The sequence below is a fragment of the Oncorhynchus mykiss genome, chromosome 18 (assembly GCF_013265735.2).
Source record: "Oncorhynchus mykiss isolate Arlee chromosome 18, USDA_OmykA_1.1, whole genome shotgun sequence".
In the NCBI taxonomy this organism is placed as follows: Eukaryota; Metazoa; Chordata; class Actinopteri; order Salmoniformes; family Salmonidae; genus Oncorhynchus; species Oncorhynchus mykiss.
The window spans coordinates 32,766,592-32,782,102 of NC_048582.1; the positions used below are offsets into that span (position 1 = coordinate 32,766,592).

General features: G+C 44.9%; 1 protein-coding gene across 2 annotated transcripts in view; it reads left to right on the forward strand.

Moving 5' to 3' along the window:
* The window catches only part of LOC110496032 (RNA binding motif, single stranded interacting protein), a 238,710-nt gene that overhangs the window by 46,243 nt on the left and 176,956 nt on the right, over positions 1–15,511 (forward strand). For both annotated transcript variants that reach the window (XM_036952519.1, XM_036952520.1), the window contains one exon: positions 4,406–4,563. In XM_036952519.1, coding sequence (XP_036808414.1) covers positions 4,406–4,563 — 158 coding nt within the window. The remainder of the gene's footprint in view (positions 1–4,405; positions 4,564–15,511) is intronic.

The window sequence follows — 15,511 nt, forward strand, 5'->3', positions numbered from 1 at the left end:
TGGAAGGAACTGAAAACTGCTGTTCACAAATGCTCTCCATCCAACCTCACTGAGCTCGAGCTGTTTTGCAAGGAGGAATGGGGAAAAATGTCAGTCTCTCGATGTGCAAAACTGATAGAGACATACCCCAAGCGACTTACAGCTGTAATCGCAGCAAAAGGTGGCGCTACAAAGTATTAACTTAAGGGGGCTGAATAATTTTGCACGCCCAATTTTTCAGTTTTTAATTTGTTAAACAAGTTTGAAATATCCAATAAATGTCGTTCCACTTCATGATTGTGTCCCACTTGTTGTTTATTCTTCACAAAAAAATACAGTTTTATATCTTCATGTTTGACACCTGAAATGTGGCAAAAGGTCGCAAAGTTCAAGGGGGCCGAATACTTTCGCAAGGCACTGTATGCAACGACTATATTTCAGTTATTTCATTTCTATCAATCTCTAAAAAATATGTATATAATAATTCTTCGAGTTTGACATTACAGAGTATTTGGTGTAGATTGTTGACCTCAAATCCCACATTGTAACACAATAAAATGGGAAGAAATCCAAGGGGTATGAATCTTTTTTACAAGGCACTGTATGTCTGCTGCAGAGGGACAAGAAAGAGCAGGACAAAATGAGATTTGATCAGTCATGGAAATAAAAGTGGTGAAAACATGTTGGCTCATTATTTAAAAAGAAGATGGAAAACAAGGTATAGAACAAGCTATAGAACAAGCTATAGAACAAGCTCTAGAACAAGCTATAGAACAAGCTATAGAACAAGCTATAGAACAAGTTATAGGATGAACAATACCAGAGTTTTGGCACAGGTACAGCCGACTAGTGCTAGCTAACGCTGCCTAGAAAAATATCGATATGATGTCATCCAAAATAATATTGCGATATTTAACTGTATGGATTTTCCCCCGCGTCACTACAAATCAATTGCTTATGTTTTAGTAGTGTAACTAGGCTTTCACAGTGAAGCTTAACACAAGCACACATACAAGCACATAACACTATATAAAGGCATTCACCCAGCACTTCGCACTTGCATAGTCATCCTCGCACACGCTCACTCACACCTATACACACACTAACTTATATTCGCACACACACATGCACACACACACACACACACATTAACAGTGTCATAGCTCCCTACAAGCAGTGTAGGCTGGAGGGGGCTGGCGCTCTGATATTGACACCACGGCTGCAGTGTGGTTGGTCCTTGGCCAGTTCTCAGCCGGCTTCGTGACTGCTGCTGTGGATCCCTATAAATCAGACCCAATTACCAGGCTACAGCACTGGGCCTTTCATCCACTCACAGGCAGGCAGAGAGGGCAAACACAGGCCCCATACCGAGTACTGTAACACAGGCCCAATATCAACTACTGTAGCCTACTCTCCGCCTTTCTATGGACCTCATATCTATTAAGTGTTCATACCACAAACATACTGGTGTGGATATGATATAGCCTATGCAGGCTCTGTATATTGCCTGGTGACTGTCCATTTTCACCTGTTTGGGTGAGTTTGCTTTGTTTGGATTACAGAAAAAGAAGGAGGACAGTCCAGTATGAGTTGAGTGTTTTCTGTGTATTCATTTTTTAGATATATTTTGTTTACTTTTGCCCAATGGTTGTTTTTTGGATCAAGCCTTGGTTGGAATGGCTTTTGCTTGGATTGGCAATCTCCAGTGGATTGGATTCCACACACACACACACACACACACACACACACACGCTTACACAAACACTCCCCTGACTGCTCTTCCCTTGCTCCAGTCAGAAGAAATGTGTGCACTGTCTCCGTGTGCATATCCAGCCCTATATACGATACAATAGCTTTATCATCCTCGGTTCATACACTCATAAACATTCTCCAGCGTGTGTCACGGTTGCGGCAGAGCCCCCCTGCTAGCTCAGTAAATTGGCCCTGTGTAAACCATTCTGCCCATCTGAAATACCGGGTACATTTAAATCCCTGACATGCCTCTGTAGCGACGTGCCACGACGGGGGGGTTGTCTCATTTACCACCTGGAGGTTTTGAAGTGTCGTAACCATCTCCTCTTACTGAAGGCAGCCAGCAAGGCGGCAGAGATCCTCTTTGTCAAGTACTGTATTCAACTCCCATCAGCCAGACATGTGAGGGAGATGTTTCAATATTTCCGGGGGGCTGGGGGGTTTTGTGCATCTCACAGACTGACAGGGTGAGCGGGCTGGGGGTAAATACCAGTCACGGACCATCCGGAAGAGGAACAAATCTGTTTATTAACCTCGAGAGGAGAAGAGAGAGGAAAAAGAGAGAGGAAAAGGATACACAGACCACAGACTGTCAATCACACATGATGGTCGAAGTTCACTCGTACTCAGACTTGCACGCAGCACACACGCACACACACACTCGACCCTTCACTTGATCGTATCACACACACACACACACACACACACACACACACACACACACTCTCACACAGCTCCTCTAGCACCCTCTCATTTGTCATCCCAGGGCTTCTGAGAGCCTTTTCTTTTCCCTTGGATAACCTCCCTCTTTCCCAGCACTGTAAGTAATGAGCCAGGGTTGACCCTCCATGCCTCATTGTGTTAGATTTCAGCTTCTGACCTTAAAAATGAAAGCAAATCGATAGGGCGGGACACGTGAATTCCAAAGCCCAGGACGCAAGCCAAGTGTGGAGTGGAGGGAGGAATGCGGAGCTGCACAATATACTGGGTAGTAGAGAGGCTCTTTCACCTCACCTTCAATAGGGACCAACACTGTATCACCAGTGTGCTGCAGTGAATTTGCATGTAAATTGTGTGTCACCCAGTGCATTTAGTGTGGGTAATCTAAAGTGCCGCAGAGGGGATGGGGGGAGAGAGCTCAGAGCTTAGTCAAGGCTCGGGTTTTAATATTAATTTTCTGTGCGTCAAAATGTACTGGGACACTTTATTTTAAGTGTTATAACACACAGCATGTGTAGGAGAATTTTACCTGGCTTTGAGTAGTAGTGATAGTTTATGTGCAGTTTAGAAGCACTTACCGTAGCTATAATATGGTGCAATTCAAGACAATGAAATGACATGTCAAAGCATCAAAGCACCCCAGCAAAGAGAGTGATACATGGTGTAGGTCAAAAGTGTCTTGACCACCTGATATTTGTATGCACACTGTCCATAAACAACCCCTATTAAAACCCCCAGTCCGGTCAATGTCCAGTCTCCTTCCTAAATGGGCTGACCGTCTCTCTCTCCCTCCATTACAATATGCTGTAGCTCGACAGCGGTGAAGCACATTGTGTGTACTCACTACTCTACTGAGAGTAGTGGCTGGCCGTCAGTTCCAGTTAGCCCAGCATGATAATTGGCCTCCCATTGATAGACGCAGACTCCCTTCACACTCCAGGGGTCTCGGCTCATTGTCGGAAGAGGCGACACACTGCCCGAGAACACTCGAAAATTGCACATCAAATCAGCCATGCTTCACGGGCCGGCGCTAACGCGTGGGGTGGGTACCACGAAGGGGGCGTGTGAGTGTGTGTGTGTGTTCTTCCATATCTCCGTGTGCAGTGTCTCTCCGGGGAGGCTAGGGTTTAACGTGGCTAACTGGAGCTGCTGGTGGCTGTGCTCTCTCTCACTCGCTCTTTTCTTCTTCTTCTTCTTCTCTCCTCTTTCTCCGTCACTGCCCAACCCTTTTTCTCTCTCTCCGTCACTTTCAGCCACCCCTCTCTCTTTCTCCCTCCTTCTCCATCCCTCTTTCTTTCTACTACGCCCACAGGGCCTTCGTTACCTCTCTGTCACCGAGCGCAGCGTCCATGGTATAGAGATATAAATAGGCTGTGAGTGGGGAGCCCTGACACCATAAATCCACAGTGGGAGGGACACGAGGGGGAGAGAGGGGTGCAGAGACAGAGGAAAGGGATGTAGTGTATACAAAATGGGGAGAAATAAGGAATATATCATGGAAAGGGAGCGATGCGCTGTAGTGATGAGGCGGTTTGTTGACGTACACAGGGAGAGGGAATTGTTGAACGGTTCAGATGCTGAGTCTCATTAAAAACATCTCACCTGTAGAGGTGCAAACTGTTTTGAGAATGCCTCCAGACTCGGGAGTATGAAGTCAGGGAGGAAAATGGCACTCCAACATCTCTCAACACATCATTTTGAGGATGGCCCTTCTATAACAGTTAACCACTAGAAAGCCTGGATTCGAACCAGGGACTGTAGTGAAGCCTCTTGAACTGAGATGCAGTGCCTTAGACCGCTACGCCTCTCGGGAGCACTCTTGTCTCTTCCTGTATCTATGCCCCCCCCCCACTCCATGTGAAAGATACCTACATATCACAACCCACACATACATAATGTATGTGTTTTATGTACTCAAATATATTTAGCCCTAACCTCTTCTCTCTTCCTGCAGCAGCCCTATGCTCCACCCCTCCACCCCATGGCTCCGCCCAGCCCCAGCCACAACAGCTGCAGTCACGGCGGATCCGAGCTGCTGAGTAAAACTAACCTGTACATTCGAGGCCTGCCCCCGGGGACCACGGACCAGGATCTCATCAAGCTCTGCCAACCGTGAGTGTGGTACATACACTCAGACATATAGAAACACACACACCTGCTCCTGCACACACACACACACACACACCGTATATAAACACACATGCACACCTGCTGACACACACACACACACGCGCGCGCGCGCGTGCGTACACACACACACACACACACACATGCACACCTGCTAACACACACGCGCGTACACACACACAAACACACACACGCACGCACACCTGCTGGTACACACTCACTCTTATTAAAGTTCCACCAACTGTGAATGTATAGAAACAGACACGGGTAATCATAAAAGCTCTGCCAAGTGTGTGTGTGATACAAAAACGCACACATGCGCATGAATGTGCACACACACACACACCTACACAAAGCTCAATAAAGCCCTAATAAAATGTAGATTGGACTGCCTCCCCCAGGAACCACGGACCAGGACCTCATCAAGCTGCAACCCACAGCCCACACAGACACACACACACACTTACACACTAACAGCTTTGTTCAGCTCCAATAAATTCCTCATTAATAAAGACTGCAAATTGTGAAATACAGGCTAAAAGCGAAGTCTGCCGGTTGCGTAACATTTTCTTGGCCATCTTTCCAGAAATATCCCAGTCAAATGCAGCCAATTATTTTATGATCTTTTGGAATCGGAACGCTCTGTCCAGTATTTGGTAATGCTCCTACTATGTCAGAAGTCCCGCATGTCTTGATCTTGACCCATCGAAATTCCATTAGCTAGACAGCAAACACGATAAGACAATGGAGGCACTCAGCGTTTTGACATTGCATATCTCTTAGCCACATAGTCAGTCCCATTTTGTATAATGTCCCTGTAGACAGTGTCCAATAAAACACTCCTTTTGCCGTTTAACATTGGACATACACCATTACTGCCTCACTGTCCTCTGGTGGATGCTTCACTTCACTTTCTCCAACACACTCTTCCTTTAGCATTCCCCCCCCCCCCCCCCCCCCCCCTGTATTTTTGCCATTCGCCTTGGTCAAAGGCATTGTCTAAGTGCCCCCAAGGTTGCCCGAGGTCTGCTGTGCCAATGAAAATCCAATGAAACTTTAATTAGCCAGCCACTGTTTCAAGCACAGGCGGGTAGAAACATTTTCGCAAAGGTCATCTGGCGCTGAAGTCTGTGACACCCGGGTCCCCCTCTGGTGTTGTTTTCCTTCTCCGGTCTGCTGAACCCACACCTCCTCCACCCATGTCCCACTCCCACCCCAACCCGCTCCACTCCACCACAATGGCATCCTCCCTTGGTCCGTCGCACCTTGTCCCCCAGGTTCATGTTAACCTGAAACCTCCGAAATGAGCCTCTGCGGTCTTCAGAAATGTTTTAGTCCTAGTTTTGTTTTTCGAGCACCTCTGTCACCCACGTTATTTTCTCTAATCAGTATCATGGAGTTGGCTGACTCTGCATATTTACGAGTGTTTTCCTCTCAGTGGTTAGTTTTGAAAACCTGACCCTAGGCAACAGTGACTAGAGTCTGGTGACAATGACGGACTCTTTTGACAACTTCAAGAAGGAAAAAAAAAAAGAGGAGTCCTCTTCAGACAGACAACTCTCTCAACAAATCATGATGCCAGAACGTCGCGATTCCAAACCAAAAGTTTGTAGTTGATGCTTGCGAAATGCAGTAACAAAATGTTGTTTGATTTGAGTCCTTGTGTTGTGCTGAGCCGTACTGATTCCCGAGACAGGGTCTGCTGGGTCACACACACTGTGAAACAGCCCCAGCAGCTTAGACTCCCCGTATCTCCAAAGCAAGCAGAGTGCCGCCAACGGATGCATTCTTGAGAGTGTGCCATATCGTAGCTGCTGATTGGAGGTCGTTACACACTGCCTGAGAGATGTTTGGAAATGCAAAAGTTCTCTCAACGACGCAGCAAGCTACACTCTCCCACAAGTCCTCACACAACTGATACAACTTCCTCTATTACTTCAAACATGGCCAAAATAAAAGAGAATCAATAACAACAATGGCCACAGAGTTTCTAATTATATGCACCGAGAGCAGTTGGATTTGGGAGTGTGCTTAATCTGTGTTTTATTCAGTTGGCTGGATCTGTAGCTCTCCAGAACCATCAGCCTGATATATGGGCATGGAGAAGCAGCCAGAGAAGTGGGTTTTGGCTGAACACCCAGAACGAAGGCTGAAACAGCCATTACCATGAGAAAAATGCATGGACAAGTGGGCAGGTGGGGCACGGGGGGCAGTTGGGGTACGGGGCCATTAGCGGTTGAGCAGTGCTGGGTATTTCTTGTTTGCAGTCCACCACCTAGGAGAGGTAGAGGGGCTGAGGCCGCAGGTTCTTTTGAGGAAAGAGCACATTTTAGAAGGTAGACTTGGGGCCCACACTTGGAATAACAGGGGCATTCATTCTCCCTGCCAGTGGTCCAAATCCATAAATCAAAAAGCCAAGATTGAATGGACCACAGAGCTCTCCTCCCTGCCCTCCCTCCCTTCTATCCTCCTCCCTTCTGCCTCTTCTGTTCTTCCCTGCCTACCGTTCTCCCTCCATCCCTCACTTCTGGTTCTCTGCACCCAATTTCAGCTGTGGACCGGCTACAGCTGTGCCCTCTGTCATGCTGCTTTCCCTAGCGTGGCGCCTGATCAAATGGAGAGAAACCCAAATCAAGAGCTAATCACCGCCAATTGTCCAAATAACCTTTCCCATGTGTGGCGAGGGAAGGAGGGAGGAGTGAGAGGGTGGGAAGGGAGGGGTTGGAGCTCCACACAGCAGAGGAAGGGGTGACCCTGGGACCACCTGTTCCACAGAGCCACTGCGATCCGAAGCGCCACATTATCCCAAACGATTCTGAGGCCCTCTGTTGACACAAGCCGGCCGGCTATCAGAGCCTCCCCGATCCCACGGGCTCCTTTTCAACAAACTGCCAAAGGGAGGGAGTGTGAGAGAAGACACTCCAGTCGGCCCAGCCTCGGCTCTTTCGGCTCAGTCATCGATGCCCTGTCTGCCCAACGCTTTTTGGTCAAGCTCTGTCAGAACGGACCGAGATAGCGGTGCTTAACCTCTGAGGTGGCGAGACAACTACAGGAATGCCCAGACCAAACTCCTCCCTCACCCCACCAACAAAACGTTGTCAACCAGATGCTCTGGATGTTTCGGGAACAGAAAGAATCACTCTCTCACTTGATCTTACTCTTGTTCTGTCTCTCATTGCCACTTCGCTACAATACCCGGCAACAACACAAATTGTCATGTGCTTTGTGTGGTGAATTTACATGGTCATTTACTTGCCTGGTTCAAACTAACAACATACAAATTGCCTGTATCCTCCACAACATTGATCTGGAGAGCAGTTGCTGTGCAGTGGCTGATATACCTCCAGGCAATCTCCTACATTATTCATCCCCCCATTACTGCTTAGTTCATTAGGATCCCCATTACAGTGTCTTCCAACAATGTTCACACCCCTTGACTTTTCCACATGTTGTTGTGTTACAGCCTGACTTTAGAAGAGATTCAATTGAGATGTTTTAGTCACTGGCCTACACACAATACGCCGTCATGTCAAAGTGGAAGTATGTTTTTAGTAAATTAATAAAACATCAATAAGTAATCATCCCCTTTGTTATGGCCTAAATAAGTTGAGTAAAAAGTTGCTTAACAAGTCACATAATAAGTTGCATGGACTGGGTGCAATAACAGTGTTTGACATGATTTTTTGAACAACTGCGTATCTGTAAAGTCCCTCAGTCGAGCAGTACATTTGTTAACACTTTACTTGACATCCAGCGTCATAACACATTATAACAAGATCATAACCATGTCTTAATGTCATAAAATCAAATCAAATCAAATGGTATTTGTCACATGCACCGAATACAACAGGTGTAGACTTTACAGTGAAACGTTTACTTACAATCCCTTAACCAACAATGCTTTAAGAGGTAAAAAAAATTACAAATAAGTAGATAATAAAATAGATAAATAAAAAATAAAAGTAACAAATAATTAAACAGCAGAAGTAAAATAAAACAGTGAGGCTATATACAGGGTATTACGGTACAGAGTCAATGTGGAGGCTATATACAGGGTATTACGGTACAGAGTCAATGTGGAGGCTATATACAGGGTATTACGGTACAGAGTCAATGTGGAGGCTATATACAGGGTATTACGGTACAGAGTCAATGTGGAGGCTATATACAGGGTATTACGGTACAGAGTCAATGTGGAGGCTATGTACAGGGTATTATGGTACAGAGTCAATGTGGAGGATATACAGGGTATTACGGTACAGAGTCAATGTGGAGGATATAAACAGGGGGTACCAGTACAGAGTTAATGTGGAGGCTATATACAGGGGGTACCAGTACAGAGTCAATGTGGAGGCTATATACAGGGGGTACCAGTACAGAGTCAATGTGTGGATGCACCGGTTAGTTGAGGTAATTGAGGTTATATGTAGGTAGAGTTCAAGTGAATATGTATAGATTATAACAGAGAGTAGCAGCAGTGTAAAAGAGGTGTCTGGCAGCCATTTGATTAAATGTTCAGGAATCTTTTGGCTTGAGGGTAGAAGCTGTTACGGAGCCTTTGGACCTCGACTTGGCACTCCGGTACTGCTTGCCGTGCGGTAGCAGAGAGAACAGTCTATGACTAGGGTGACTGGAGTTTTTGACCATTTTTAAGGTCTTCCTCTGACACCGCCTGATATAGAGGTCCTGGATGGCAGGACGCTTGGCCCAATGATGTACTGGGCCGTACGTACTACCCTCTGTAGTGCCTTGTGGTTGGAGGCCGAGCAGATGCCATACCAGGCGGTATTGCAACCAACGCTCTCGATGGTGCAGCTATAGAACCTTTTGAGGATCTGAGGACCCCATGCCTAATCTTTTCAGTATCCTGAGGGGGAATAGGCTTTGTCGTGCCCTCTTCACGATCGTCTTAGTGTGTTTGGACCATGATAGTTACCCTTTAGCTCAGTGTGGTTGTTGCCTGTAATCCAGTTGGGGTATGTACGTACTGTCACTGTGGGGACGACATCATCGATGCACTTCTTGATGAAGCCAGTGACTGATGTGGTGTACTCCTCAATGCCGTCGTAAGAATCCCGGAACATATTCCAGTCTGTGCTAACAAAACAGTCCTGTAGCTTAGCATTAGCTTAATCTGACCACTTTCTTATTGACCGAGTCACTGGTGCTTCCTGCTTTAGTTTTTGCTTGTAAGCAGGAACCAGGAGAATATAATTATGGTCAGATTTGCCAAATGGAGGGCGAGGGAGAGCCTTGTATGCATCTCTGTGTGTGGAGTATAGGTGGACTAGAGTTTCTTTCCTTCTGGTTGCACATTTAACATGCTGATAGATATGAGGTAAAACTGATTTGAGTTTCCCTGCATTAAAGTCCCTGGCCACTAGGAGCGCCACCTCTGGATGAGCGTTTTCCTTTTTCTGTTTGCTTATGGCCGTATACAGCTCATTGAGTGCTGTCTTAGTGCCAGCATCGGTCTGCTGTGGTATATGGACAGGTACAAAAAATTTAGATGTAAACTCTCTAGGTAAATAGTGTGGTCTACAGCTTATCATGAGATACTCTACTTCAGGCGAGCAAAACCTCGAGACCTTCTTAGATTTCTTGCACCAGCTGTTGTTTACTAATATGCATAGGCCGCCGCCCCTTGTCTTACCAGAGGCCGCTGTTCTATCCTGCCAAAAAAGCTTAAAACCCGCCAGTTGTATGTTAGTCATGTCGTCGTTCAGCCACGACTCGGTGAAATGTCCCGTTGGTAGGATATACGTGCTCGTATTTCGTCTATTTTATTATCGATTGATTGTAAGTTAGCTAATAGGACCGATGGTAAAGGCAGATTACCGTCTCGGTGACGGATCCTTACAAGGCACCCGGACGTCATCCACTATACCTCCGTCTTGAGGAACCTTGTCGGGTGTCTGGAGTAAATCTGTCCCATCCGACTCGTTGAAGAAGATGAAGAATTCCTCCAGTACGGGGTGAGTAATCTCTGCCCTGGACATGGTGACAGAAACATTATGTACAAAATAAGTTACAAATAACACGAAAAAACATTCACAATAGCACAATTGGTTACGGGATCGCAAAACGGTGGCCATCTCCTTTGGCCCCGTTGTTACAGCATTAACAGCCGACATAACTTGTCATAATATGGTCACAACACTGTCATGACCCATAGATTTACACCTGTTTTGACATATATTGTGCTATTTTATGGCTAGTTGTGCCACCTACATAAGAGTGTCAAAACCCACTGTTATTCAAATCTGTTTTTTCCCTGCCAAGAAGTTTCCTTTCATTTGAAAGTTATTTTCTTAAGTCCTTTGTTGTTATTGTAATGAATTCTTTACAGATTTGTTTTTACAGCATATCTTGACCATCCTGTGTCACGTTACTTGGACAAAGAAAATATACTTTATGACACTGTCAAGAAGCATTATGACCATCATAATCATATAAGCCAGATAGGCTTATCAGGTACATCCCCTAATACCAAAGAAAATATCAGCATGTAAAGTAGCTAGTTAGCTGTAAAATTGCCTCAACAAACTGGACTATCAATTTAGGAGTCTACAATCTCACCATGTTCAAGCTGCAGATCGATGTGCCTCCCAGAGTGGAGCCTGACATTCACAACGACAGGAAAATAGGCATGTTTCAAAACATACTGGCTTTGAGAATGGATTGCATGACGATTAGTTTAGCAACTGCCTGACACAGCATGACAACGCGATTGGTCGACAGTCTGCTGGGTGGGATGTTATACTGTACGTTCCTTAATTCATTGGATTCCTATCTCCTTTCTATAATATCTCTGGGAACAGCACCATGCAATTCACCCTGGACTAAAGAGGTAGACAAATAGGGAAAATGTGCTAGACCCTTAACTTACACATTTCTCGAGGTAGAAATATCGCAACAATATGATCAATGGATCATTCAAGAGAAGACATCCTCCTGAGTTATGACATCGGACAGTATTGAAATCTGACATGTATATATAGACGTTTTCGCGATCTAAAAGTCGTATTCTTTTTAACTTCCAGTGCAGTGAGATAGACTTTATCACAGTGCTACGTCATATCGGCCGGATTTCTACCTGCTTGAATGCCAATAACTCAGGTACACATGAAACATGAAATGACCCAGGGAATCGATAGAAAATCACTCAGAGATGCACATAAACAATATAACATTCAAAATGGGTGAAACTTTCCTTTAATGTGGTAAATTTAAAAAACATATACAGTACCAGTCAAAAGTTTGGACACCTACTCATTCAAGTGTTTTTATTTATTTATACTATTTTCTGCATTGTAGAATAATAGTGAAGACATCAAAACAATGAAATAACACATTTGAAGAATCTCAAATGTTAAATATATTTTGATTTGTTTAACACTTTTTTGGTTACTACGTGATTTCATATGTGTTATTTCATAGTTTTGATGTCTTCACTATTATTATTATTATTATTATGTAAATGTTGAAAGTGCGTGGGCGACGGAGAGAAACAACATGGTGCAGTTTGAGGCCATGTGGCAGAGAGGGATGCGGGCGCTGGAGACGGGGGTGTGAGCAGGTGGGTCTGGGCAGGAATGATGTCGTTGATGTTTGTGTGCGTCGGTATGCTGTTGTTTGCATGTGTATGTTTTGTATGGTTAAAAAATGTATAATAAATCAAATCTAACCCAAAAAAAGATAACATGCCACATGATGCATTGTCATGAATCTAGTTGGGCAGTTATTTAAAAGGCACACTTTGGGGCGGCAGGTAGCCTAGTGGTCAGAGCGTTGGACTAGTAACCGAAAGGTTGCAAGATCCAAACACTGAGCTGACAAGGTAAAAATCGTTCCGCCCCTGAACAAGGCAGTTAACCCGCTGTTCCTAGGCCGTCATTGAAAAAAAATATTTGTTCTTAACTGACTTGCCTGGTAAAATAAAGGTAAAAAAATAAAAAAAATAAAAAAAATCAATTATATTCAGCAGCATCTGTTTCCTACCTCTCCTTAGCATTAGGCATTTGTTTTAGAGTATTTAGAGTATTAGAGATGGGAACTAATGGAGAAAGTCGAAGCTTGTAGCGCTGCTTTAGCTGTGACACGTGTAGATTGGCGAGTGATGGGTGAGAAAAGACATATTGAATTCAGGCTGTAACTCAACAAATTGTGGAATATATCAAGGGGTATGAATATTTTCTGAAGGAACTGAATGTCTGTTTGAAGTGTATGCAAATAGATTATACAAGTGGTTAGGCATTTTCAACACACAGACCAGACAAGTAGACCATTTCTCCTCGATCATGAAACACTATCGTGTATGTTGTTGATTTTGGTTCTGTGTGTGCAGTTAAGATCAAGGCGGGCTGCCTTGTTTTGAGCCAGCTGCATCTTTGCTAGGTCTTACTTTGCTGACCCTGACCATATTACTGGACGGTGCATTCGGGAAAGTATTCAGACCCCATGACTTTTTCCACGTTTTGTTACGTTACAGCCTTCTTTTAAAATGGACTTTAAAAAAAACTATCTACACACAATACCCCATAATGACAAAGCAAAAAAAAAATCGAAATTGTTCCAAATTTATTAAAATACAAAACTGAAATATTACATTTACATAAGTATTCAGACCCTTTCGTCAGTACTTTGTTGAAGCATATTTGGCAGCCATCACAGCCTCGAATCTTCTTGGGTATGATAATACAAGCTTGGCACACCTGTATTTGGGGAGTTTATCCCATTCTTCTCTGCAGATCCTCTCAAACTCTGTCAGGTTGGAAGGGGAGTGTTACTGCACAGCTATTTTCAGGTCTCTCCAGAGATGTTTCATCGGGTTCATGTCCAGGCTCTGGCTGGGCCACTCAAGGACATTCAGAGACTAATCCTGATGCCACTTCTGCGTTGTCATGGCTGTGTGCTTAGGGTTGTTGTCCTGTTGGAAGGTGAACCTTCGCCCCAGTCTGAGGTCCTGAGCGCTCTGGAGCAGGTTTTCATCAAGGATCTCTCTGTACTTTGCTTCGTTCATCTTTCCCTCGATCCTGACTAGTGTCCCAGTCCCTGCCACTGAAAAACATCTCCACAGCATGATGCTGCCACCACCGTGCTACACCGTAGGGATGGTGCCAGGTTTACTCCAGATGTGATGCTTGGCATTCAGGTCAAAGAGTTCAATCTTGGTTTCATCAGACCAGAGAATCTTGCTTCTCTTGGTCTGAGAGTCCTTAAGGTGCCTTCTGGCAAACTCCAAGTGGGCTGTCCTGTGCCTTTTACTGGGCTTTTATCCGGCCACTCTACCATAAAGGCTTGATTGGTGGAGGGCTGCAGGGATGGTTGTCCTTCTGGAAGGTTCTCCCATCTCCACAGAAGAACTCTGGAGCTCTGCCAGAGTGACCATCGGGTTCTTGGTCACCTCCCTGACCAAGGCCCTTCTCCTCCGATTGCTCAGTTTGGCAGGTCGACCAGCTCTAGGAAGAGTCTTGGTTGTTCCAAACTTCTTCCATTTAAGAATGATGGAGACCACTGTGTTCTTGGGGATCTTCAATGCTGCAGAAATGTTTTGGTACCCTTCCCCATATCTGTGCCTCGACACAATCCTGTCTCGGAGCTCTATGGACAATTCCTTCGACCTCATGGCTTGGTTTTTGCTCTGACATGCACTGTCAGCTGTGGGACCTTATATAGACAGATGTGTGCCTTTCCAAATCATGCCCAATCAATTGAATTTACCACAGATGGACTCCAATCAAGTTGTAAAAACATCTCAAGGATGATCAATGGAAACAGGATGCACCTGAGCCCAATTTCGAGGCTCATAGCATAGGGTCTGAATACTTATGTAAATAAGGTATTTTGATTTTTTTAACACATGTGTAGGTTGATGAGGGTAAAAAATATATTTTAGAATAAGGCTGTAACGTAACAAAATATGGAAAAAGTCAAGGGGTCTGAAGACTTTCCGAATGCACTGTATAACATGGTATCGGGACAGCTTGGCTTTTCATAGGCACTACCTCTGTTTGTAATTCCCAAACGCCTGAAGGTACCACGTTCATCTGTACAAACAATAGTACGCAAGTATAAACACCATGGGACCACACAGCCATCATACCGCTCAGGAAGGAGACGCGTTCTGTCTCCTAGAGATGAATGTACTCTGGTACAAAAAGTGCAAATCAATCCCAGAACAACAGCAAAGGACCTTGTGAAGATGCTGGAGGAAACAGGTACAAAAGTATCTATCCACAGTAAAACAAGTCCTATATCGACACAACCTGAAAGGCCGCTCAGCAAGGAAGAAGCCACTGCCCCAAAACCGCCATAAAAAGCCAGACTACGGTTTGCAACTGCACATGGGGACAAACATCGTACTTTTTGGAGAAATGTCCTCTGGTCTGATGAAACAAAAATAGAACTGTTTGGCCATAATGACCATCGTTATGTTTGGAGGAAAAAGGGGGAGGCTTGCATCCCAACCGTGAAGCACAGGGGTGGCAGCTTCATGTTGTGGGAGTGCTTTGCTGCAGGAGGGACTGGTGCACTTCACAAAATAGATGGCATCATGGTCGCAAATGGATCTTCCAAATGGACAATTACCCCAAGAATACTTCCACAGTTGTGGCAAATTGGCTTAAGGACAACAAAGTCTAGGTATTCGAGTGACCATCACAAAACCCTGACCTCAATCCTATAGAACATTGGAAAGAACTGAGAAAGTGTGTGCAAGCAAGGATGCCTACAAACCTGACTCAGTTACACCAGCTCTGTCAGGAGGAATGGGCTAGTTCACCCAATTTACCGTGGGAAGATTGTGGAAGGCTACCCGAAACGTTTGACCCAAGTTAAACAATTTAAAGGCAATGCTACCAAATACTAATTGAGTGTATGTAAACTTCTGATCACTGGGAATGTGATGAAAGAAATAAAAGCTGAAATAAAT